At 36.4% G+C, this 26,497-nt stretch overlaps 2 protein-coding genes across 8 annotated transcripts in view; both read right to left on the reverse strand.

The window, feature by feature from the left end:
- PTAR1 (protein prenyltransferase alpha subunit repeat containing 1) overlaps positions 1-26,497 on the reverse strand; it is a 50,959-nt gene that overhangs the window by 20,730 nt on the left and 3,732 nt on the right. For 5 of the 7 annotated variants that reach the window (XM_054501689.2, XM_054501693.2, XM_054501692.2 and 2 more), the window contains exons 2-5: positions 20,878-21,047; positions 11,904-11,970; positions 3,863-3,967; positions 1,875-2,088 (exon numbers count right to left, since the gene is read on the reverse strand). In XM_054501689.2, the coding sequence (XP_054357664.1) occupies positions 1,875-2,088; positions 3,863-3,967; positions 11,904-11,970; positions 20,878-21,047 (556 nt within the window). Of the gene's footprint in view, positions 1-1,874; positions 2,089-3,862; positions 3,968-10,834; positions 10,891-11,903; positions 11,971-20,877; positions 21,048-26,497 lie in introns of those variants that run through there. The other 2 variants (XM_054501694.2, XM_063649594.1) reach the window with 2 other exon arrangements.
- LOC129044097 (cytochrome c oxidase subunit 7C, mitochondrial) lies at positions 9,527-9,957 on the reverse strand. Its single transcript, XM_054501697.1, has one exon. The coding sequence runs from the start codon at positions 9,850-9,852 to the stop codon at positions 9,661-9,663; it is 192 nt and encodes a 63-aa protein (XP_054357672.1). The 5' UTR covers positions 9,853-9,957; the 3' UTR covers positions 9,527-9,660.

Below are 26,497 nucleotides of genomic sequence, written 5' to 3' on the forward strand. Positions count from 1 at the left end.
CCCAAGGTGGACCCTGGCAGCTGAGCTCACCATTAATGAGTTATAACTCACCATTAATGAGTTATCTTTACCACCAGATGGTCTCAAGTAACCAAGAATTTCACTTTGGCCCCTTGTTCTTGATTTTATGGAAATGCCACTTGTAAAGGTCCACACCATGGCAGAAAACTTTCCAAAGATCTCTCAGTCAACCTGGACTCCGCCTTCCTTTTTATCCCTAATCCTCCCCATATCTCTTTCCTCTTCCCACACACTATCAAGTCATGGATCTGAGATGACCACCAAGCACTCCATATCCCTGACAACCCACCAAACAACTTGTAATCATGCCTCCCAACTCAATGTATCTTCCTTCCCCTGGCCGCTATTTCCAATGAGCGCATCCTAGACGAAGAACCATTTTTCTGTGCTCCCATTGTATTCTGTTGCTTTGTAATTGTTGGTCTACTTTCTCAACTAGATTTTCAATTTGTTGAGAGCAAACACTTTGTTTTATTGTGTATACAGGACAGTTGGTGGGTATCATCAATAAATTGCACTGAGTTGATCAAGCAAACTGGTAGCCAATTTTCTATCTCTGGAGAACAGAGAAAGGAACTAAAATCGAGTGAATCTCTCTCTATTAGATGCTCAGTAATTTACATCCATTAACTCAATTAACTCTCACAATAATCCACTGAGGCAGACAGTAGAGTCCCTATTTTATAAATGAAAACAATAAAACCTTGCTTTCCACATATAGGTAGTGGGGCCAAAATCTGAACCTAGGTTGATGTGATTTTAAGCCTTGGCTCTTTCTATTCCATTAGGCGGCCACCCCTCCTGCAACTCAAAGCCATGTAAACTGGAATGGGGAAGGCTTCTCTTCCAGAATTATTGGCTTAAAATCCTCTGGAAGTAAAAAGTCTCCCATTTGCCCTGGCCAGGAAACAAAGAGAGAAATGGGAGCATGGGAAGAGGGATGTAGGAAGAAGAGGGTGTAAGTTAAAATTACATAACACTTCCCCACTTATCTGAAAGCATCACCTGGGGCACTTCAATCTTGAACTTGACCTCTTTTAACTGTCTCAAGCCTGAGAAGCTTTTTAGATGAGCACCCTAGATTCTTATGGCACTGTGACACCATCAGAAAAGAAAAAACTGAGACACTGTAGTATATAAGAAGGAGCAAAAGGGACACCTGGCTCTCATTCTGATGAATAATAAGTGGTACAACTGTAGCTAAGTCTAAGCCATTAAAATTCTCTGGAAATCTCCATCTCCTCATTTCTAAACTGAAAGGATTAGGCTGTGAGTTTCCAAACTGGCTCTGCATTCAAATAACCCTGAGTCAGTGGAAAATACTGATCTCTAGATCCACCCTCATTCTGCTTTAGTAGGCTTGGAGTGGAACTTAGGAATCCCCAGGTAATTTATAGGCTCAGCCACTTTTAAAAACACCTGGGTGAGATTGTCTATCCCTGCCCTCCTCTCACCCTTTTCAGAGGACGAGAGTGTGAAAAGACAGCCAGCTGACTTAGTATATTGTCACATAACCAAACACTACCAAGAAATAGCAATTCCAGTTCTATAAGGCTTCATAATCCCTTCCTGTTTCAGGATAAAGTGAGTTACGCTCAATCTTCCTCAGTTGGCTAAACCTGCCTTGCTTTACCAATGCACTAGCCTTAAGACTGCCAAAAACAGCACTGGTGGGGAATGCAAGCTTTTAATTTAATTACAGGGTTTCTCCAGAGGTAGCAGCTGTCGCCATTCTCTCAAGTTGCCAGACCATCAGTTTCTCTACTCCTTCAAAGCTCTTCTGAGGATGAACTACTACCAGAAGATTTTAAGGGCAGACAGGCAGTCTGCCCAGGAGACAATAATATTCCTACCTTGACATCTAGCTTGGCCAAGTGCTGTAAAACCCAGATGCGATGGGACCAAGCATTATAGTTGCTTGGGTATCTCCCTGCTGCTTCACCACAGACCTCCATCTCTTCTTGTATGAGTCGCTGTGCCCTTTCTGCGGGAATTGTTCCCAAGTTTCCTTTGGTCACAAAGGAAGGCAAAGAGGTTTCCTGAATTAGCTGTTGTAGCACCCATCGCCTGTTAAGGTAGCATGTGGGGAAGAGAACACAGAAAGAACATAAACCAGAGAGAAAAATAACCAGTTTTCATTGTTCCTAATTTAATTTCCATTCAGAGACAATGCAAAATAATACCTGTTTATAAGTCTAGTTTTTTGGAGATGGGGAGGGGTTGTTTTGTTGTTTAGCAGTATGGATGAAGGGTGGAAAATGGATAAACAGGAAAAAAAAAACTTTAAAATCTGTAATACAGAGAATGTCATTACTTCTAAAATGACAATCCCAAAACTCCACTTGGCCAGGAAATGTAAAGGCAATTGGTGTGTGTGTGTGTGGTGGTGGTGAGAGGTCATAAATTAATGGCTGATATTATAAGGAGTCATGTTTCACATCTTTAAGTATATATGCATGCCTCACCCTATGTGCATTTGTTTGCAAACAAGAAGCTGCATTCTGATAGCTTTCACTCAGCAAAATTCTGTATTATAGCATAAAATCTGGAAGGTAACAAATATAATTCATTAAACCATTAAGGAGGTGTCAAAATATCCTTATCCACAAATTCTCCCTTTGTCTATTTAAGATTTGCATTAGCATGTATTTACATAAAAAACACTAAATAGTGTTTTGAGCTACTTAATGTGTTTACTTTGTACCAGTAATTTACTTATATAAAAGCATTTTTTAGACTAAAGATTTCAAACCCAAAGGTACAGGAAATTGAGTAAGAAAACTCACGTTGTCATTTTAAAATAATGGAATTTCTTATTTAACAACAAAATATTGCTTGATAAAACAAATTAGACAAGCCAAACTGATGGATGCATATTTAACAGTTCCTTTCCCCTGCCACCATCCCCTTCCAAACCCCCATACACACAGTCATATACCTTTCTGTGGTATACTATCTCAATTTCTAGTCATGAAGAAAATACAACTGACTATGTGGTTTGGAAGAAGCTGACCTGCAATGTTAACTAAAGGCACGATTACCACTAAGACACCTGGAATGGACATAAGATCCTAAAAATGCCCAGGATTTAAGAAAAATTAGCGTGGCTTAATAAACTGAGAATTTCAGAGTGACTTCTTTATTGGTTCTGACCAGCAAGCCCACACCATCCCATTTTGGTCAAATAAGAGTAGTTACACAGGGTCCAAGAGGAAGATGGTTCCAGGTGGCCAGGATTTTGAGAGTCCTAAAGTGCATTCTGGCTATCTGTCCCAGGCTTTTAACCTAAAAATGTTCTTTGTATGTATGGTTTTTAGCAACTTTAGCTCAGCCTACACAGCACTCGCCTCAGCTGCCCTTAGCTTTCTCTGTAAGTTAATTTTAATAACCACAACCATCACCACCACCATCTTTACCAGGAAAAAATCAAATGCTTTTAAAATCCATGTTGCTCATTACAGTTGAGTATCTATAAATGCAATGCCCACAACTGCTTCAAAGAGTTAATAATAGCTAACATTTATTGAGTATTTAATATGTGCCAGGCACTGTGGGAGTGTTACATGCATTAACTCAAGTAAACTTGACTGTTAACTATATGAGATAGGTGTAATTATTATTCTCATTTTACAAATGAGAAAACTGAGGCTTGGTGAGTTAAGTAATTTCCCATGAACACTTAGGTAGCAAGTTATATAGCTCCTAGATTTAAATGTAGGTAATCTGACTTCAGAATTCATGCTCTGGCACCAATAAGTAACCTTGCCTCTCACATGTCATGTTTCTTTCTCCAGCCATTCTGAATCCTAAGTAAGAGTACTATGTTGTAAATTAACCACACCTGTGAATCCACGTTTCTGGACTCTTTGGAAACTTAGTTAAGGCGAGTTTTCCCAGATGTAAATCCTTAATTGGATTTAAAGTGCCAGAGAGGATCAGCTCTTTCCTGTAAAAAAAAAAAAAAATTAAACATTACTTTACCCTTATATCCAAAAGTTCTACATGGCTTTTAATATAACCTCATTGTGAAGTGAATGTCTAAGAATTTTATAACAAAAAAAGAAAGAAAAAAAGCCCAAGCCACTCTGGGATATAAAACGCTCATAATTATGACATGCAGTAATCAAGAATGTATTCTCATAATCCCAATATAACAAATTAATAAGCAGAAAGAGAAGCTCTTAAATCAACAGGTGAAATTTTAACTATTTGCGTGAGGGTAAATGGGGTTTTCTGGCCTATCTCATTTCCAAAAGTTGTGAGACCTGATAGTCGTACCTATAGGGCCAATCCAATACCAGTCAAAATTGGTCTAGTTTCCTAAATAGGACTTGACATGGTCTATTTCATTACAAAACCACACATACAACAAACACAATATGGTTGAGATGTAAGGGAAAAAAAAATCATTCATAGAATCACTATTCTAACCAAATTACTATTTTTTATTTTTGAATTTTCCCTTCTACTTTTCCCTATCACACATACATTTTAACATATAATTTTACATCCTGCTCTCATTATATTTTAAGAATTTCCCCATGATTCTATATAATCTTTGTAATGAACATTTTAAATGATCAAATAGTTTTCATTTAGTAACTATGCTTTTCCCTTCTTGTTAGACATTTAGGTTGCTTCAAACTTTTTGTTATTTTAAAACAAATCTAGGGGGGAAAAAAGCTTTGTGCTTATAACTTCTTTCTTTTGTATTCTTACTTTGGATAAGTTTCCAAAAGAGCTATTAACAAGGTAAAATACTTACATGACCCTTGATATACAAGGCCATTCCGTTTTAAAATATTAATATAAGCAGCAGAAATAATAGCAATGTAATGTTTTGGTTGTTTTTAAAACTGTTCAAGCCCAACCAAAGCTTCAATGCAATCAGTTGTCCCTTGGTATCTTGTGGGGGCTTGGTTCAGGACCTCCCAAGGATACCAAAATCTGCGAATGCTCAAGTCCTTGATATAAAATGGGTTGCCATATAACCTACACACATCCTCCCATATACTTCATATCATCTCTAGGTTACTTATAATACCTACTACAATGTAAATGCTATATAAATAGTTGTTATATTATTCAGGGACTAATGATAGGAAAACAAAGTCTGAACATGTTCGCTACAGAAAGCAATTTTTTTCCCAAATATTTTCTATCTGCGGTTGGTTGAATCCATGGATGCAGAACCTATAGAAACAGAGGGCCAACTATATAAAGAATATCATGCAAGAGCTTTCTATACCTGTTTGTCAGGTAAATACAATTTACATTTGATTTCTCAGGTAAGTTTTTGATAAGTGCTGATATTATACTCTCACTGAATTCTCAATGTATCTATAATTTTATAATAAAATCAGATCACTTGTTATTATTTATTAATCTTAAAATGTCCTTCCTGTGTAGGGCTGATTATTCATTTATTTTAGAGAAGTTTAAGCCAGAGAAAACCAGAATCCAGCTCTTCTACCTTATCTACTTAGACGGATTTAATTCCTAAATAACTCAATACATTTTCTTTCCAACAGTAACGTACTATTTATAAAGTTTTATTTGATAAAGAAAACAACTATTTTCCTTTCAATGTTCAGGAAACCAATTTGTCATTATATATATTATATATATATAAAATATATATTTTTTTCTTGCAACAGCCAATTGCTTTTGCAGTCTTGGATTCTTTTTCTTCTGAAATCAGTACCATTTTGTTCATACAGTAAGTCAGGATACCTATAAAGTAAAAGGAGGAAAATATTGCTCTATGTAATTTTAACCACTTTTGAGAGTAATGTTTCTCAAAGTGAACCCTGACTGCAACATCAGCATCATCTGAAACTTATGTGAAATGCAGATCCTCAGGCCTCAGCCCAGAACCAACTGAGTCAGAAACTCAGGTGGGCACAGCAATATGTATTTTAAAACAAGCTCTTCAGATGATGCCCATTGGCTGGGCACGGTAGCTCACACCTGTAATCCCAGCACTTTGGGAGGCCAAGGCAGGTGGATCACAAGGTCAAGAGATTGAGACCATCCTGGCCAACATGGTGAAACCTTGTTTCTATTAAAAGTAAAAAAATTAGCTGGGCATGGTGGCACGCGCCTGTAGTCCCAGCTACTTGGGAGGCTGAGGCAGGAGAATCGCTTGAACCCAGGAGGCAGAGGTTGCAGTGAGCCAAGATTGCGCCACTGCACTCCAGCCTGGCAATAATGATGCCCATTAAAGTTTAAAAAACAACTACTATAATGAATTTATTGTATTATGCTTAATTTCCATTTCCTAAATTTAAGACCTCTTATTATTTATAACTGTCTACCTTTATTCCCATATATATCCATATATAAGGGGAGATAATCAAAATTTTCTTCAAAAAAGAGGCAGTTACCCTATAACTGAGTTTTGACAAAGTTTCTTAAATTATGGGCACTCTCTTTTGCAACCACTGTGGTACAGAATTTTAAAAAAAGAAAAAAAAAATGGGCACTCTGTTAATATCTTTATTTTGAATTAAGCAGCATTTTTGGGAAGACATCTTAGCTTGAAATAACCTCAATCAATGTTAATATATGGACACTGAAAAAGATAACCTGATGGAATCAAGCAAAATTTTAATATCAATGTAATAAACATTGCTAGGGATAGTACTGAACATTTGTAGGTGTTGGATATTGCTGAAACAAGTTTTTCAAAAATCACTTTAAGAGGAAATATGATATGTGGTAAAGTTAACAGCAATCACATAATCTAGTGCTGTATTTTTTTTTTAGATGGGGTCTCACTCTCTTGTCCAGGCTGGAGTACAGTGGCACAATCTCAGCTCACTGAAACCTCTGCCTCCTGGGCTCAAGTGATCCTCCTGCCTCAGCCTCCCAAGTAGCTGGGACCACAGGCACACACACCCACGTCTAGCTAATTTTTTGTATTTTTGGTGGAGACAGGGTCTCACCATGTTGCCCAGGCTGGTCTCAAACTTCTGAGCTCAAGCAATCCACCCATCTAGGCCTCCCAAAGTGCTGGGATTACAGGTGTGAGCCACCATACCTGGCCTTAGAGCTACCTTTAAAAAAAAAATCAACTGCTCTAATGTATTCAAATAAGAATCTGACTTGAGATACAATTTCCACTCACAAACAGATTCAAAAAGTGCTGTAGCTCAAACAACTTGGATACACTATGAGGGGCTCTGGAAAACTGTGCTACAGAACTAAAAACAACTAGCTCTTGTGATGACAAAGTCACCGATGTCAATGAGGCATCTAAGGTGTTTGAATAAAACTGACTACTTTTTTCTTTTCTCAATCTTTATTCTGTCTGAAATAACAATAATAATGGCCATCCTCATTAAAAACTACCATGTATCGAACACTTCCTCTGAGTCATGAACTGCATAAAGTGATTTACATATGTAATTTCTCACAAAAATCCTGTAAGGTAAATATCATCATTGAGCCATATGAAATTGCTGATACTCAATCTTTTTTTAAAAATAAATTTTTTATTTTACAATAGTTTCAGGTTCGTAGACAAGTTGTAAGGATAATACAAAGAATTCCCATATGCCCTGTACCTAGTTTCTCTGCTACTAACATCTTATATTACCATGGTACCTTTGTCAAAATTTATGAAACAGTATTGATATTGATATATTTTTATTAAAAGTCCATACTTTATTTAGAATTCCTTAGTTTCTACCAAATGTCCTTTTCCTCTTCTAAGGTTCCCTCCAGGATCCCTTATATTTGGTAGTTACGTCTCCTTATGCTCCTCTTGGCTACTCAAATTTACCTTGCTTTTGATGACTTTGACAGTTTTGAGAATATGGGTCAGGTATTTTGTATAATGTTTTTCTCATCATTAAACTGGAGTTACAGATTTTGGAGAGGAAGACCAAAGAGGTAAAGTGACATTTTCACTGCATCATATCAGAGGCATGTACTATCAACATGACTTAGCATTGTTGATATCAATCTGGATTACCTGGCTAAGGTCAGGTTTCTTCACTACTTTTTGCAAGAAAGTCACTGATTTTTTGATTTGGCGCACAGCTCAACCTTAAGAAATACGGAGTTATGCTCTACCTTGTAGAGGGGGATTATCTAGATAAATTAACAGAACATTTGTCTACTGTCTCTTATTTATATATTCATTCATTCATTTCAGTGGGCTGACGGATAGCCATTTTACACTCTGGGGTATAATCCAATACTATGTTATTTATTTTGTTGCTCAAATCATTCCAGCTATGGCCACTGGAAGCTCTTTCAGTTGCTTCCCATGTCCCTTTTTCATATCCCACAGTATATTTTTGAGCACTTCCTTACTTTCTGGCTCTATAAGATGCTCCAAGTTCATCTTGTATACTTCCTGCTCTGGTCCTAGAATCAGCCATTTCTAACATCATTAAAGAATGGTATTAGAAACCACAATGTGGGTGCTAGAATTAAATTGTTTTTTATCTATACAAAAAAAAATTTTCCCTAATACCTCAATTTTTTTTTCTTTTTTTTTTTTGAGATGGAGTCTTGCTCTGTCACCAGGCTGGAGTGCAGTGGCACGATCTCGGCTCACTGCAACCTCTGCCTCCCGGGTTCAAGCGATTCCCCTTCCTCAGCCTCCAGAGTGGCTGGGATTACACGTGTGCACTGACATGCTTGGCTAATTTTTTGTATTTTAGTAGAGATGGGATTTCACCATATTGGCCAGGATGGTCTTGATCTCCTGACCTCGTGATCCGCCCACCTCGGCCTCCCAAAGTGCTGGGATTACAGGCATGAGCCACCATGCCTGGCCAAATACCTCAATTTTACAGATGAAGAAATTGAATCCTGGAGAAGTTCAGTAACTTGCTCAGGTTTCTTAGCTCAAAATGTCAGAACCAAACATCAAATCTGCACAAAATAAAGTTACCAATTTAAATCAATAGGCTATGAGTTCAGAACATGAATCACTGCAGTTTGGCATCAACTATTTCAGTTGCTCAAAGGTGTTTTGCTTACTCTAAGTACATAGACTGATGAAGAAAATACGACATTATTACTAAGTCAACCTCTTTCATCAGGTAATTCATAAATTTCCAAAGCAAAAAAAAAAAATAGTTTTCTTTAAAAAAAAAAATAACCAGCTGAAATTCTAAATTATGTGTATCACTCACTGTAATCACAGGAGATCAGTTCAAAAACTTATTTTTGCCTCTATTTTTCTCCCCTAAGACTGCAATACCCACAAATTGAACTAGACGTCTATTGCATTATCCTTTAGCGGTCTGAAAAATGCATTCAAAAAATCACTCAATGCCTTCCAGGGTTAGTACAGAAGAGATCCACTAACAATTAAAAATAAAGTTCTGTGTATTTGATATGCAATAGAGACCTTACAGGGTTAGAGAAGTTTACTTTGAAGTTGGTAGTTTGTTACTCAAAATGTACCTATGATTCGATGTCTTTCTATGTCAATCAATCTTACTGATACAAATTAAAATTTACTAGAACACATATCCACAAAGGATTTTTTTTTTCACGTCATAAGTTTATTGACAAACATATCTAGTACGGCATATGAGTTCTAGTTTGATCCACTTCCAGAGGCTGCACCTCTTAAAATGCTCTTCGTATCTGTTAAATGGAGGAACTGAAACATCCTTATGTTTTAAGCAGTTGGTGTCTTACTATAAGAAAGGGTGTAGCAAATGCAGATCCAAAGTACAAACACATCTTAGATAGTAAAGACCACTTGTTTTCCACTGAAAACGGCAAATTCTTCCCAGGGCCCTCCTCATAGTGGCTCCTACGGACCACAGAGGTTGTGAACCTCCGGATGCTCTGGCCCAACATAGCGCTGCTGGAAGCTCTGCGAAAGGCGCAGAGACCGAGGACGGATGAAATGGCGGCACCTCACCAAGACCGTTTTTTCACGACCTTGTTCCCCGGTAGGCAAGATTCCCTTTCTACTCATCTAGCACAAAACCTTACTAATCATCTAACTAGAACAATTTTCAAGATTAACTGTCATAAACACCCCTCAAGTTAGATTTAAGGAGCAACTTCCCTTCATAAGACCAACCACACATATTTTTTAAAAAGTTTAATAGAATCATAAAAAATTCACCTAATTCAAATCTTTTATTTCACAGATAAAAAAACCAAAACTCTTGATAGTTAAAAGTTATACTCAAAGTCAGCCGCTAGTTAACTGATGAAACAGGACTAAGTTCCATGAATCTTAAGGCCAGGATTTTTTCTCCCATGCTCAACTGGTTTATAGGATATACAATGAATAACGTGTGTATACATATATGTATACAGGTGTGTGTGTATGTATGTATGTAGGTATATACACTATGCTAGTGAGATAATTTTTTGTTGAAGCATTTTCGAATTCCTCTCTATTGGTGAGGATGATGAAACAGGACTAAGTTCCATGAATCTTAAGCCTAGGTTTTTTTCTCCTATGTTCAACTGGCTTATAGAATATACAATGCACAACACGTGTGTATACACATATGTATACAGGTGTGTGTGTGTGTGTATGTACCTATCTATGCATATATGCTAGGCTAGTGAGAATTTTTTTGTTGAAGGACTTTTGAATTCCTCTCTATAGGTGAGGAATACAAGAACATGAATAAAAATGGCATTCCTACTTCCTTATTACTCTGATTTCTTTTTCACTGAATTTGATTTCCGTGCCCAATTTGCAAACTGCATATCCATTATGTACAGGCACTAGAGTTAGATGCTAAGGAAACAAAGGGGGAAAAAAAAAAAGACATGGTCCCTACCCTTAAAAAAGCTCTGAATTTTAAGTTCATGGTACCTTCCTAAAAGTCTCCTTTGCTGATTCTTCCTCATCTTGCAAATGCTAGAACAGTGCTGTCCAATAGAAATATAATGTGAGTCACAAATGAGAGTCATATATGATTTAAAATGTTTTAACAGCTATATTAAACACAAGTATAAATATATTTAATTCAATATATCCAAAACATTATAATTTCAGCAAGTAATATAAAAATTATTAATGAGATATTTCCATTTTTTGCTAGGTAGTCTTCAAAATATGATGTGCAGTTTATCACTTGGGGCACATCTCAGTTGAGACTAATCACATTTCAAGGGCTCAATAGCCACATGTGGCTAATGGCTACTGTACTGGATTGTGCAACCCTAGAAAACAATGTCTCAGGGCTCAGTCTTTCAACTGGTTCTTGTCTCTAGCTATGCCAACTCTTTTGGGGATCTTAAAACAGTTTCATGGCTTTAAAACCATCTGTATGTTAGTAATTCCCAAGTTTACATCTGGCCCAGACCTTTTTCCTGAACTTTAAATTAATATACAACTACTTGGACACAAATCTAACATGTCCCAATCTGAACTCTTGGCCTATAACAAGCACCCCCTACCTAATCTGTTTCTCTTCCAGACATTGCCATTTCAGTAAATGGCAATTCCATCCTTTCAGTTGCTCAGGGAAAAAGCCAGAGTCAAGCATGACTCCCTTCTTTCTCATCCCATACACTTTCCACTACACTGCAGTGCTTCTCAAATACCAATGATATAATGTTATATGCTTTATAAGACAACCAGTTATGCCCATTGCCCATTACTCTCCCACCCCAAAAAATGAAGGAAAACAAAAGCATGTATCAAACAGTATACTGTAACTCAACATGACAATTTGTATTTCAGGCAAGAAAGTTTATGAAGACACCACGCAAAAAGGGGCAAAATGCATATTTAGAATTGTCACAGGTATAAAGAATAGGTAGAAGAAATAAGTGTAAGATGGTTTATATTTCGTTTTCAAAAGCTAACAACTTATGGGGCTTATATGTCTTCAGAAATTTGGACAAACTTTATCATATCACTAATGAAAATGACATACCTCACGTTCCATGCAGTGGTAAAGTCTGGGTTTAGAAGCAGCAGGGTACATGTGACATCTATCAATTCTAAAATAAAGAGAAGTCATATTAAAAACAAATAGTCCTACCTTTTAAAGCTTGGCTTCTCATTCTTTTAAGGTTCTCTTTCTCTCTATTACATTATACTAATATATATCTCATGTCATACTAACTTTAATGATAAATTCCCTCTTTTAAGCTGTCAAGGGTATGAAGATTACTCTCAAGACCCTCTCCTACTTATGGTAAGTGTAACTCTCTTAAAAGATGACACAAACAATTTTACAATATGCCTATAAGGAATAATCTAATTAACCTCTTCCTTTTGGGTGCTTTTTGGTACTAATTTAATATTTACCAAGGAAAGAAACAAAATTTCTATGCCACTATTCATTTAACTTCACAAATATCTCAAGTATTGACTGTGTGTGCGAATTTTCAAAAGGAAAAAAAAAAATCACTCAGAATCCAACCCACTTAATTCATTTACATTCTCCTGCAAAAATTATCCTTTCTTGCACATATTTTTACATAGGTATAGCAATGATAAATGTACAACTTTGTTCTATATTTTTCACTAAACATTATTTCATATGCATCCTCCTATATTGCTACAGTATGTATTTTTAACAGTTGCATAACAATCCCTTAGTCCTATATACTATCAATTACCTTACTCTTTAGGCTGTTTCCTGTTTGTTTTTAATGTTATAGGTAATACTACTATAAACATTTTTAAACAAACTTTTTGTCTTGTAAGCTATTTTCTTGGGCTATATTTCCTGAAGCAGCGTTACTATGTCAAAACAACTTAAAAATCAGTATGACTCCTACTAAGCATTTCCAGATTGTCTTTAAAATGGACTGTATCTATTTATACTGGCAAAAGGAACATGAGTGTACTTATGTCCCTATAACTGACCTATATATATTTTTAAAAATGAATGTGACAGATAAAAAATTACAATTCATTTGTTTTAATTTACATTTGTTAATAGAAACATTTTCATTGTTTACTACATATAGTTCATCTTATGAACCGGCTATTCACATCCATTAGCTATTTATTTACCATGGTCTTGACAGAATTCCTATACATTCAAATGAGCACCATAAGCCTCTATTTGAAAGAACAAAATTAGCAAAGTTTAGACATATTGTCTTTGTCTTACTAAAACTGAAAAGAATTTTAGGATTAAGGTTATCTATCTAGGGGCACAGTACTAAATTAAGGCAACCCTACCAAGCTCTTATTAAATGTCATGTAATAAAACAATACAAATAATTATTACCATTTATTTAGCATTACTGTGTATGAGGCATGGCAGTAAGCACTTTATTTTATATTATTTCACTAAATTCTCATAATCACAATCCAAAATATTCTTATCCCACTTTACAGATAGGGAAACTGAAATTCTGCAATTTAAGCAATTTGCCCGTAGTCACCCAATTAGCATGTGACAAAGTCAACATCAAAATTGTTTCCAATAAGTCAATTATGCTGCAAACAAAATGTCTGCCTACAATAATTGGGACATTTTCAGTGTTTAAGTAAAATATAAACTTTTTAATATCTAAGAGCAAATACACATAAACACATCCAATAGTCATTTTAAAATATTCTAGTTAACAATAAAATCAATTATTTTATTCTATCTTAATAGGAGATTAACATTTATTTGGGGACCATGATTTCACTACTAGTGAGCATACTGAAATATTCAATTCAAATGAGCAACAAACAGTAGGATCAGCACACATTTATTTTGACCTCCAAGTCATTACATACATTACAACACAATATGCCTATGAAGAATAATTAACCTCTTCATTTTTTTACTTTTAGTAGTTTTTGGCACTAACTTAATGTTTATCAAGAAAAAGAAATATAATATTCTATGTCACTATTCATTTAATTCCACAAATATTCCAAGTATTGACTACGGACAAAGATTAAAGTAGGCCCTTAGGACTGAGTGATTGAATGTAATGATAAACAAGACCTAATTTTGCCTCTAGGTTATCTTCAAGTTGGAGAGACTATATAAACAAATAATTACATAAGGCAATTTGAAGTAGAAACATAAACCACATTTTGGGGCCCACCAAAGAAGCTGCAATTAATTCTTAGTGGAATTATACATGGAAGACTGTAAATAAATAAAGTGGTCACGGCACCACTTTACCATACTGGAAAAAGTATGAGCAAAGATAAAAATGCATGGAACTTCACACATAGTCTGCTCTCCAAGAGATTATGGATACCAGAGCATGACTACAACACAAAGTACTGGTAAAATGTACCAGGAAATGAAGCCTTCTGAAACCTGGTCTCAATCTCCTGATCAGCTTGGCCTTCCATTACTTTCCTTTACATGTTACATTCCACCTGAGTCAAACCCCACTGTCCTCTATGAACACACCTCCTACCCGCCTACCTTCTATTCTCTGAACATAATTCAGACTTACCTGCTTGCTATTCTTTCTGCCTCATGTCTTCCCATCTCCTAATATTTAACAAAAAAAATGTTTAAAGGCTTTCCTAACCTACCTAGTTGGAAAAAAATCTTTCATCTCTGTTTTTTTTTTTTCTTTGAGACAGAGGCTCACTTTGTAGTACAAGTTGGAGTGCAGTGGTACAATCTTGGCTCACTGCAACCTCTGCCTCCCAGGCTCAAGTGATTCTCATGCCTCAGCCTCCCCAGTAGCTGGGACTACAGGCGCATGCTACCATGCCCAGATAATTTTTTGTATTTTAGTAGAGACGGTGTTTCACCATGTTGCCCAGGGTGGTCTTGAACTCCCGAGCTCAGGTGATCCACCCGCCTCAGTCTCCCAAAGTGCTGGCATTACAGGTGTGAGCCACTGCACCTGGCCTCATCTCTGTTTTACGTGTATCTTACTTTTGTTACTTATATAAATATTGTCCTCTTAATTGGACCGTAAATTTTTTGCAGGCAGGTCCTCCCTAATACATCTTCAAATTATTCATTCACTCAACAAATTTTGTAAGCATCTACAATAAGCCAGGTACTGAGCTGGCTGAAGATGAGTAAGCACAGTCCCTGGCCAAAAGCAGCTCCATGTCTGACCACAGCACAGAGGAGTGGTAAGAGGATAGGCCTTCCTTAAAGCCGTACTACCTGGGTTTGAATCCCAGCTTCTCCACTTACTACCTACATAACCTAACCTCTTGGAACTTCAGTGAAACAAGGATGATAACATCAACCTCATGGTGTTGTGAGCAATGAAATTCATTCCATTTCTCCATAGCTTTTTGACACACAGTGAGTACAATTAAACGCCATCACTGACTGACAAAGAAATGAGTACTTTCAACATAAGTAAGGAAGTCTGGAATAATGAGGAGGTTGTTCCCTTAGTAAAACTGTCTAAATTTCCAAATCTGTAAAATAGGCAGCAATAACAAAAAACCCCTTCATAGTCAAGTAGTTATATGGAAAGGTTTGTAAATGATGGGAAAGCCTCTGGAATTTCTTTTGACATCTACAATTTTCTAAAAAGTGATTATTCTACCTAGGTAAATTGGCATAGTCCCTTGGAATCTCCCTTTCTACATTAAAGAAAATGTGTCTGACCAATGGTAGTTGCTATTTGTTTGTACTTCTAACACAATTTCCCTCCTCCCTCCATCACAAGTGAAGACAAGAAGTCCATCCTCCATGAGAGACTTCTGTACAGCAGCACAAGGCAAAAACTAACACAGCAAGTACTTAAGTCCCCGCTTTTCATTTTATGGTTATGTGAAGATACAGGAAGACTTATCAAAGTAACACTTCCTCTACTGGCAGGTCTCTCCCTAAGAGGGCAACAGCAGCTACTGGGTTCAGACAGAGCCCAGCTCCATCACTTACTGGGAATTCTTGGGCAAATCACTTAATCTCTCTAGGCCTTAATGTCCTTCTCATATGTAAGATGGAGCTATCATGGGGATATTAGACGATTAAACCCTTGAAGTGTTAGTACAGTCTCTGACATACAGTAAGGACTGAATGGTAATTCCTGTTACAAAGCCTGTATTTCCTAGTCCAGTTCCACAAATGATATTGGGACTGGATGCCTCCAGAGGGAGCAAAAGATCCTCCTAAGCTGGCTAAGCAGTGACTGCTGAGCAGAGGGATACTTTTTGACTTTTAAGAATCTTAGAATTTAAAACATCAACAGCCTTGACCACCATCGGTGGTACCTAGTAACATATACAACCATAGGCCCTTCTCTTCTCCTCTTTCACAAACTGCTAAAACTTCCCATTCAGGACTCAGGCTCAGACAAGACTTCCTTCAGTAAATATTCCAGTCTGATGTAAAAGGTAGGGGTAAAGTGCAATGACAGAAATGAGAAAGGACTAGGAGAAGAAACTAGATAAGAAGTATCAGACATAATTAAAGAATCTGATCCTCACAACAACCCTCTGAGGTCTTGATTAGCATTTCCTTCTTTTGGTGTGGAAATAGGAAGAAAGAGGTTAAGTAATTTGCTAAGTCATTGCTAAGTGACTTCAGTGTGCTGACGAGTTCAGTTTAAATCCAGGTTTGCTGTCCTGTAAAGCAGATGCTCTTTCACTCTACCACACTACAGGCAATAACTTTGCCTTCTGCAGGTCAGGACTGAACCAAAGACCTGAAAAAGAATATGTATAATCAACGGTTATAACTATTTGACTCTCTCAATTTCATCAACGATATGCCATTTCCTCTGCAGTTTCACCCATAAGATATGAGCTACTGAAATCTCCACAGTCTCTTGAAATTAAACAGGTCTCTCTCCAAACACTAGAACATATACCAGCAAATAAATGTTCCTTTGTTACACACACTACAATATATGACTAACCCATCATCACGTCACAGGGAGAAAAAGAATCAGGGCACATTATACATAGAAAAGTAGCTAAATTTCAGCTACAACAAGGAGAAGATAAAAGGATGCTACAGAAGTTGGAGAAGAATCAATATGCTTTTCTTGCTGCACTGCATTCTAGAAATGGCCCAAGGCCAGTAGTCACCTGGTAATGGTCACTGGATTTGACAACTGTCTCTAACAGAGGAAGGTTTTCGTGCATCTAGAAATAAATTCAAGACCAACTTAAATCAGTAATTCTTTTCCTCCAGAATACATTCAGGTTACCACAAGAAGTGAAGCTTGAGTTAAAGCTATATGGTAAACACAAGAGAGGCCTTGTTTATTATAGTACACAGTCACAGAATAGCTAGACTAAGCTAAAAACTCTTGCTTACAAACTCGTTACTCGTTTGACAAATGTCTGTTGAACATGTAAAGGTTCTGAGTAAATAAAAATGATCCACAATCCCTTTTCCTAATAAACTCACATTCCAGTCAGGAAAAAGGTTGTTTAAATAATCAGCTAAAATACAGTGTGACAAGTGATACTATTATGCAAGCCATCTGAGTAAAGGGCTCCCATAAAAGAGCAGGGAATAATTATTGCTTCCTGAAGCAGTCAAAAAGGCTTCACCGTGTTAAGTGTGTGTATGTGTATGCATGTGCATGTGCTGGCAACCACACTGATAATGCCAACATTAAGACATGAGCCTGGCCTCAGCAAAGGCATGGAGGTAAGGCAGTAGTACACAGAGTCAAAGAATGGAAGAACGCTGCTTGTGGCTGTAATGAACATATGTATCAAATAGCTGCTAACATAAATGTTTCTAGGGTTCAAATCAATGTCAAAAAAGTAGCAAAGGAAATTTGACAAGAAGTGTCAACTAACACTCTGCTGCAGTGTCTCAAGAGCTTGAAAAGGCTGTGATAAACTGGAACAGACATGCCCAGTTACGAAGAGTAGAGGCTATATGTCCCAGCCAACTGTTGCCAGGTAGAAAGTTGTATACTCAACCAAGCCTTATGATTTTTCAAGTGAAGACAGAAATCAGATTTATCCAACTAATAAAAAGCAATTTTTAAGACATTATACAAGCCACACCAAAATGTATCTAAATTAGCTTCAGCCTGTGCGCTAAGAATCTGCAACCTCTGATGCTGAATATAAACCGGAGGAAAAACTGGGGACAGACTGTGAAGGCCCTTGAATACCATGCTAAGGAGTTTCAACTCTATGTTGACCCTGTGGGTATCATGAGATAAGATGAGCATATAATGTATTTCAGAAAAGCGTCAAACTGTTTTTAAGAAATGCTGTTCAAGCGTGTCTGAAATGACTGGCTACTGGCATATTGGACATGGGTCACAAAAGAGCCTGGAAAAGGGGTAGACTGGTTATGAGGTAATAACATTTGACTGGATGAGAAATAATGAAGGCCTGGTCAGCCAAAGAAATGGAGAGCAGAAGACAGCTTTTAAAGAGAGAGCTCAGATATAGACTAAGTGGGGGCTGTGAAAAAGAGAGGAGCAAGAAAAGATGGCAGGAGGGCACACCTGAAGAGTTGCACCAGAGAGCTCTGTCCAGAAAGAACTCCAATGCTGTGGTCTTCCCTCCTGCCTCTTACATCTGTTATGGATTTCTCAAACATCAGAATTACAGAATCAGTCCTCTCCCAAACCGAATGTATTACTATCACAGACTTTAAAAAAAAAAAAAATCAATCTCTAACTAACTAAACAGGGATAATTCCTAAACATCTAAGGAATTCAGCAGGTTAATGAAAACAAGAATTCAGTTTGGTTAGGAAGAAAAAATCTATCCCAGGGGTAAAGGTCACCTTCAGTTACAGAATACATTTTTAGGTGGATGCCTAGGATTCTGGCATGATCGATCACACAGACAGACATTCAGAAACTGTCACTTAAATTGTCATCTTTCTTCACTTGGGTCTTCTTATAAATGTATATTCTCTAAAACAAACAGTTTCAAAGGTGTAGCATTTTCATGAAATAACTGCTTTTTCCTAACATTTTTGACATGTTTTTCTTAGCAAGATTCACCTCTGTGCTCTAATTGCTTCAGTTCGTAAGTTTGGCAGAATACTCTTTTATTTTCAGCATTTTCAGGTATCTTTTTCTGTCAAACCCAAAATTCACTTCCTTATATTTACTGATAATACAATATACAGCCTGAGTAGTATGTGACACCATACTAAACTATGCTATCCACCCCCCTCAAAATAGTCAAATCAAAAACTGCTTCCATGAGGATGCAGGTTAGGATCAAATCAAAAGCTGCTTTTGTACACATGCACAGTTGCATCTGAATTCAAAGTTTAGATGCCAGCTATTCATGTGAGAGAGCTTAACCATTTAATATTCTGCAAGGTTCCTTTTGAGCCTATTAAAACTAAAACTATGTGGTAAGAAGACACAGCAAAGCCTGAAATAGTGTCCGGAAGGACAAAAACAGAGAAATGGAGAGGACTTGGAAGACCACAGAAAGAGGGTAGGTTGAGCTAGCATACATAAATGGGCAACTATAGCCTCTCACTTTTTAAAATTCAGTTTCTTTTCTATAAGATAATCATTCTATCCTCCAACTAAAGTTAGTTATACATTGGTTCGATTATGCATTTCTGTGCACCAGAATATAAACAATACAGCTTTGTTTGGCAAAAAATAACTTGATGGAGTCATATGGTGTTACTTTTTACCTCAGTATTACTGAAAACTACAGCACGGTGATGGAATGCAGAATTAAAGAGGGTCTAACAACAGATAAACTTGCTTACCTTTAAGTTTATCCCTAAACCCATGCCTTAAAGTGTATGCCATAAATTTGGGCTATGGCTAAACTTAGACACAGCCTTCTAATAAGGAAATATATAACAAAGGACTGAGTGAAACAGTCACACAGAAAATAGAAAACACTGCTCATTAAACCTTCAGAGTCCTTTTCTATGGTATAAAAAGGGAAAAGTGTTATTAACCAATTAATGACAGTATGTTACAGATAGTGCTGAGAGAAATTCAAGGAAATCAGTATGTCATACATTAGGCAACACTCTTCTCTACATCTCTCGCCCCTAAAGAGATTGTTTGTCACTCAACTGTAAGCTTCCTGAATAAAGGGACCATGTATTTATTCATCTTTTTATCCCCCACCGTACTCAGGACAGCATCTGGTATGAGTAGACCCTTGGTAATGGCTACCAAACTGGCAACTAAAATTCTCTAGGAAACAAAGTTCTTATTCAAAATCAGCCTCCAGGCATATTGAGAGCTTTTAAAGGTACTGCCGTACATGGGAAGGGGAAGAAGCTTTACAAAAACAGTAAAGGACATGGTCTTAAATTAGTCTTCTCCCAAAAAGTGAGACCTGAGGTGGGCATACAATGATAAACAGAAGTTGTGCACATGGAGGCTTAATATGGCAGAACACCAAGAAAAGAGACCAGATGGAATGATTAGGGATTGTCTGATGCAGTAAAAAAAACTGTCTGAGAGAAATGGAAGAAGTGAATGCCGGATAGTTTTGTTTTGCTCATTTCAGCACAGGAACAGGACCCAAAGGGCCAGGGCTCAACTGGAACTTGCAGTGGAATGGCACATCCATAAATCACCGGGCTGGTTCACAATATCACTTACCACTATCATGCCCACATTATCTCATTTGGACTGCTATGAAAATGAGTTTTGCTGCCTATAAAAATACTAAAGGATTAGAAACCAGAGACTGAGCCTATAGGGACTAGAGTCTTCTTCAGTGACGTTCAGATTTTTTTTTCCTTCAAATGAAATCTTACCAATGACCCCAATACATAAACAGATAAAATCTGAACTGCTCTGGTTACAGGAGGTGCCCTGAAATTCTGCTTGAGGGCTTCTATATAATCACTGTGGTTGTAAAATTTGTCCAGGTGAGTACAAACTACTCACTTGACGGAAAGGTTAGCACCCACTGAGATAGTGAACAGAAGAGCCAGAACTAGAATCCAGGAATGCCAACACTCAGAGAAGGGCTCTTCCTACTATATTCCATGTCGCTTCTAAAAACCAAATGAAGAAAATATGATTCATACTTACCATCTCTGTTCAGCCATTGCTTTCTTGTTCTGTACAAAAGGAGCTTGTTGTGGACATATGGTAAAAGGAACTTGACACACCAGCTCTCCACACCCAGTTTGTTTTCAACCAGGACTATGGGACTCCGGTTATACCTAGCTTCAGGACATGGGATCAGGCCAATTTCATCTCTTAATATGTAAAACATAAAAAAGAATTAAAAATAAGAATACTAACCTTTTCAACATTTTTCTAATTTCAGAGTATTTTAAAAACCCCACATATTTCCCCCTTCCTTACAAATATTATTTAGCTCACTTACTGGGATTGGTAGATGCTAATAGTGGCAAGAGTATGGGAAAACCAGTATGCTGTACTCTCTGTAGACAGGAGTGAAAACTGGTCTTGCCTTTGGATGGCAACTTAAAATAAAGTCTTTCAAAATTTTGAATGAACATACCCTTTGATCTAGCAATTCAACTGCTCAGAAATTATCCTATACCAAAATATGTGAATCAGATGTTCACTGTAATGTTGCAACAAAACTAGAAACAATCTAAATGTTTATCAATATAAGACTAGTAAAAAAAAAAAAAAAAGGCCCATCCACATAATCAAGCCATTAAAAAACAATGAGGTAGATCTGCATATGCTGATATAAAAAAAGTTGCCAAGATATATGAAATGAAAAAAAAAAGCAAAATGCTGAACACAGTGTACAGCACAAATCCTTTTGTATAATTTCTTTAGAAGACATATAGATGCATTAAAAATTTTCTTGGAAGGATAACAAGAAATTTTTGGAGAGAGAAAGGTGTTAAGGAAGGATTTTATTTTTATACAGTTTCAATTATCTAATAACTTGTAGGTATTTCTATTTTTTAATGTCAACAAATGTGTTTATGTTTGCTTGCTAATAAATGCATGTAGACCAGAAACAAAGTATCAAAAAAAGTTATTTTATCAGTGAGATTTTGGGCCATTTTTTCTTCTTTATACTTTCCTGAATTAAAAAACCACCCAAATAAATGTTAAAACACAAAATACATTTCAGAATTCAATCATTTTCCTCAGTGGTAGCATCTATATCCCTCAATCCACCTCAACTTAAGCTGAAAATTTGCATTAAAGGCAGAGATTTAATAAACAATATGTAGGGCATTTGACTTACTTAGTAAATGAACCAGCAAACATAAAAAATTTGTGCAAAACATACTCACATGCCTTTCAACTCTAAAGGAAGTTATAATTCTTGCCTACACAAAGGATCCTTTCTCAAACAGAATGTCCTCTGTTTAATTAATGAATAACAAGAAACTTTTTAACAATAAGAGTAGTTGAAATAAATGTTTTTAGAGTGTCTATATAGATATTTTAAACATGTCTTTAAAAAGCAGAATAATGACCTGGTTTTCAGAGTTTGTGTGTGACATTATGTATTATGTCCCTGGCATCCCCTTACCAAGAACACAGTGGTCTGACAGACCCAAAAAGAGGGAAACTGGTTGAATGACAAAGTAGGAGAAACACCCTGTCTTTTTGTTGGGCCACTATCACAAATTGGTAGGAGGCTGTGGATTTAAAATAAAGCCCCTCCTGGAAACTAAACTGGATAGCTTAGAGGTAATCTACTTTCTACTGATCACTTCATTAGTGACACAGGGATTTATCAATAAAAAGGATATCTTAGGGCTTGCAAGACACTAACAATTCTTTCAAGCTAATTTAACTCTCAAGAAGATTGTGGGATCTATGGGTTTTTATCCTTACAATTGGTTCAGTTGACTCAAAGGTGTTTTGATATACTATATCAATACTGTCATAAGTTTTCTGATTAACTACAATATACTGGGTGCTTTCTTAGGTTCTAAAATTCAAAAAGAATAAAGCAAAGTGGTCTCAGACTTCAAAGAGCTAAAGTCTTGCTGGGGAGCTGTGTCCATATCCATAATAAAATGTTACCACTTTACTACTCCAATAATATAAACAAAGTCCTGTAGGAAGAATAAGGACAAAGCTGAAAGAGCACCTGAGGTCAATGCCCAGTATTTCAAAATATATTTTTTGCATCTCTATTTGGTAGTATCCTGAAATCTATCTAATTCATTATTATGACCCCTAGCCATATCTAGCTATACTTTACTAACACATGACTGAATCTCTGGTATTTTCTGATGTTTGTGTTTTACTACATGAAGAATATTAAAAAATAAACAAAGTAAAACTAAGTAAATAAACTCAATGTGATTATATCAGGAAATTCTGTTCTCTGAGATATAATAACCTACTTACAACACTTCAAAGAACTGCAAGAGTCAACAATATAAATGTTATAGTAACAAGAATAAAAGAATCCTGTTTCTGGGTATGGTTTGTTTTTGTGGGGGATTTTTTTTTTTAAACTTAAATTCACAATATAAAAACCTGTCTTGCTCACTAATTAAACTAGGATTAAAATGCCCAACTAATAATTTGGTATCTAAACTACAGAAAAGAGCCATCTGCACAATTAAAAAACACACTGCTTTGACTGGCTGTTCTTTCAAGAAATACTTTATAAAATAAGAATGGCTTGGATATAGCAGGTGTCCAATAACTGCTTCCTGAAAGGCTGATTATCCTTGTACCTTAGTGATAATATTCAAATTAATAGTTTTCATTTCTTGTCCCTCTAAAAGAACATTATCTCTGATTTTCTCCTAATAAAGTACACTGAAAACAGCATGTGTCCAAGTCCTGGATGGAAATAGATATATACACACACATATACATACATATCAATATCAGGTCATTTTGGCTTCTGTAGACTTCAGTTTCCTCATTTGTAAAATGGTAGAATTGTATTATATTTCCAGTAAGGGAAATGGGCTAGATTTCACCCAGCTTTCAAATTTTATGACTGAGAAACCTAGCAGCTATTTTCATGTGAGGAGAATAAAAAGTCTTAACAGATAATGTAGAGCACTAGGGGGGAAAAACACATGAAGAGGTAGTAGGGTGTAAAGACAAAAGTACTTGATTGGAAGTCCAGAGTTCTACTTAGTTTCCATTCTATCCACTGACAGGCAATGAGAATTTGGCAAGTCACTTGCCATCAGTATCCTCATCTGAAATACAGGAATAGTATCTTCCCTGCCTGTTATGGAAACCAAATAACGTCATGTGAAGAATGTGGCAAACTACGAAGTGCTAGACAAAGATGAAATACAGTACCATTAATACATTTAAGAGCCTTTAGTCCATCAGTAGAGTTTGTTGGTTAATAATGGAAAGCCGAGGCAAAGAATTTAAGCCTTTGTCAAGTTATGTGACCCTAAGATACAGTGTTATGCTGCTTTCTAAAAAACATCACACGTACTTTGTAAAGATAGGTAGGTCAGTAAGCTTCCAAATAATAGTGTGTTTGACTTCAGACTTCTGTGTCTCATCCCTTAAGTCACAGTTCACTTTTTTCTAGCCAATTTCGAATAGGATTCCTTCCAGAATCATTTTAAAGTTGCAAGGGACTGCATTCCTCTGTCATTTCATCTGATGAGGAAACTGAGGTCCAGTGAAGTTTATGAGGATTATCTAAGGTCTAGTGGCTAAGTTAAGAATCTGGGCCTCCTAATACTTAGCCCCAAACCCTTGACACTAGAACAAAGAGCAAAACAGGATTTAGATCAATTCCTTCTATTTTTCTGGAAATTTAAGTTCTAATTCCATACTCAAGAAACACTGGAAAACTCAGGGGAAAAAAAAAAAAAAAACAACTAAAAGTCACTTGTAATCCCTGTTTTGCTATTAACATGTTTGGGTATATATCCTTTTTTTTTTTTTTTTTTTACCTGAGACAGGATCTTGCTCTGTCGTCCAGGCTGGAGTGAAGTGGTGCAATCCTCACTCACTGCAGCCTCCAACTCCTGGGCTCAAGAAATCCTCTCACCTCAGATCTCCTGAGTAGCTGGGACTACAGGTATGCACCACCATGCCCAGCTAATATATATATATATTTTTTGGTAGACTATATAATAATAATATATATATATATAAAATTATATATATATATATTTTTTGGTAGACTATGTTGACCAGGCTGGTCTCAAACTCCTGGCCTCAAGTGATCCTCCCACTGAGCTTCCCAAAGTGTTAGGATTACAGGTGTGAGTCACTGTGCTCAGCTGGGTATACATCCTTTTTTCCTGAGTATTTTCAAAAAGTGGGATCATATTGAACATATTCTATAATCCTTTATGGAAAAAAACTGAGCAATTCCCATTAAACATTTTCCCACATAATCAATTTTTATATTTTTAATGGTTGCGATGAATGTGCTATAAATATCAAACATATCTCTAGTTATTTTTTTACAAAATAGTCTTATGAGAGGAACTACTAATAAATTTCACTCTTTTACACTGTTAGGTTTCTGGCCATTTACATTCCTGGTATTTAACAAGGTATTCAATTACCTGCACAACTAAGAAGATCATAGGATTTTTAAAGATATGATGGTTTGGGACAGCTATCAAGTTCTAATGGTGCTCACTTTTTAAATTACCTTCATCACAGGCTGCTCCAAAGGCAGAGCAATGTGGAATGAACCAGCACATTTACTTAAGATCAAAGTATGATACATCTCTTTGAGTGCCTCACTTCACAATAGGGATCCATTCATTGGCTTCCAGATGATGTTCACAGTTCACGTAACACTGATACTGACTTTGTTCCTTATGTTTAGACAGCTTCTCCTGTCTATACTTCTCAGAAACACCATCAACTAGAACAGAGCCACTTATTATCCACAAAAGTTGTATCAACCAGCTTACCTTCTGGGAGGGATGGATGGTACCCAGATACTAAAACTGAATCCTGTAGTGTGGAGCAACCAAACAGAAAACAGGCCAAGGATTCAGGAAATGGTAAAAACATTTTAAATCTAAATAGTAGTTATTTTCCTTTTGTCCTGCTCCCACTCCCCAAAAGAACTGGAATTCTTTCCAGCATGAACAAAAAGGAAAGCTAGTAAAATATCTAAAGGAACTGACCCTTGCATATTGATAATTAAAATTCTCCCAGTGATTTAGATATTTCAGAAACCTTATAGGCTTTCTCATTAATTCCAAAGATTATCAACTTAATGTTTCACTGAAATTATATTACTGACCTTATTTAGAAAAAGCTACACAAATTACTAGTGTTTATTGTTACTTGCCATGCACCGTTAGGTTTTACATATACTATTTTATTCTGCCAATAATCTCATGAAGTAGGAATTTTGACCCCATTTTACAGATGAAGAGTCTTGTCTAAGTCTACTCAGTTAATAAATGACAAGCAAAGATTCAAATCCAGTTTGACAGCTTAGACTGTCAAACTCTAAACTCAAATTTTTACAACTATACTACACTATTATTTAAATAAATAAAAATCAGGTATAAGAAGCCCAGTAGACTCTGGCTTTCTATTCTTCAGTTCACCTTGCAGACGATCTAAAATTGCCTTTCATTATTCTTTACTAAAAAATGTTCACTGGTGCCTTCCCATTGCCTTAGAAGTGTACATCCCTGAGCCAGCTTTTCTTCACCCCTCATGTCTTACTCAAGTTTAAATGCTATTGCCTCAGAAAGAACTATCTTCACCTTATAATCTAAATTGGGTC

The sequence above is a fragment of the Pongo pygmaeus genome, chromosome 13 (genome assembly GCF_028885625.2).
Source record: "Pongo pygmaeus isolate AG05252 chromosome 13, NHGRI_mPonPyg2-v2.0_pri, whole genome shotgun sequence".
Classification (NCBI taxonomy): domain Eukaryota; kingdom Metazoa; phylum Chordata; class Mammalia; order Primates; family Hominidae; genus Pongo; species Pongo pygmaeus.

Bases quoted from the DNA above. Each gene is read 5' to 3' on its own strand.
- LOC129044097 (XM_054501697.1), bottom strand. From the start codon at position 9,852: ATGTTGGGCCAGAGCATCCGGAGGTTCACAACCTCTGTGGTCCGTAGG.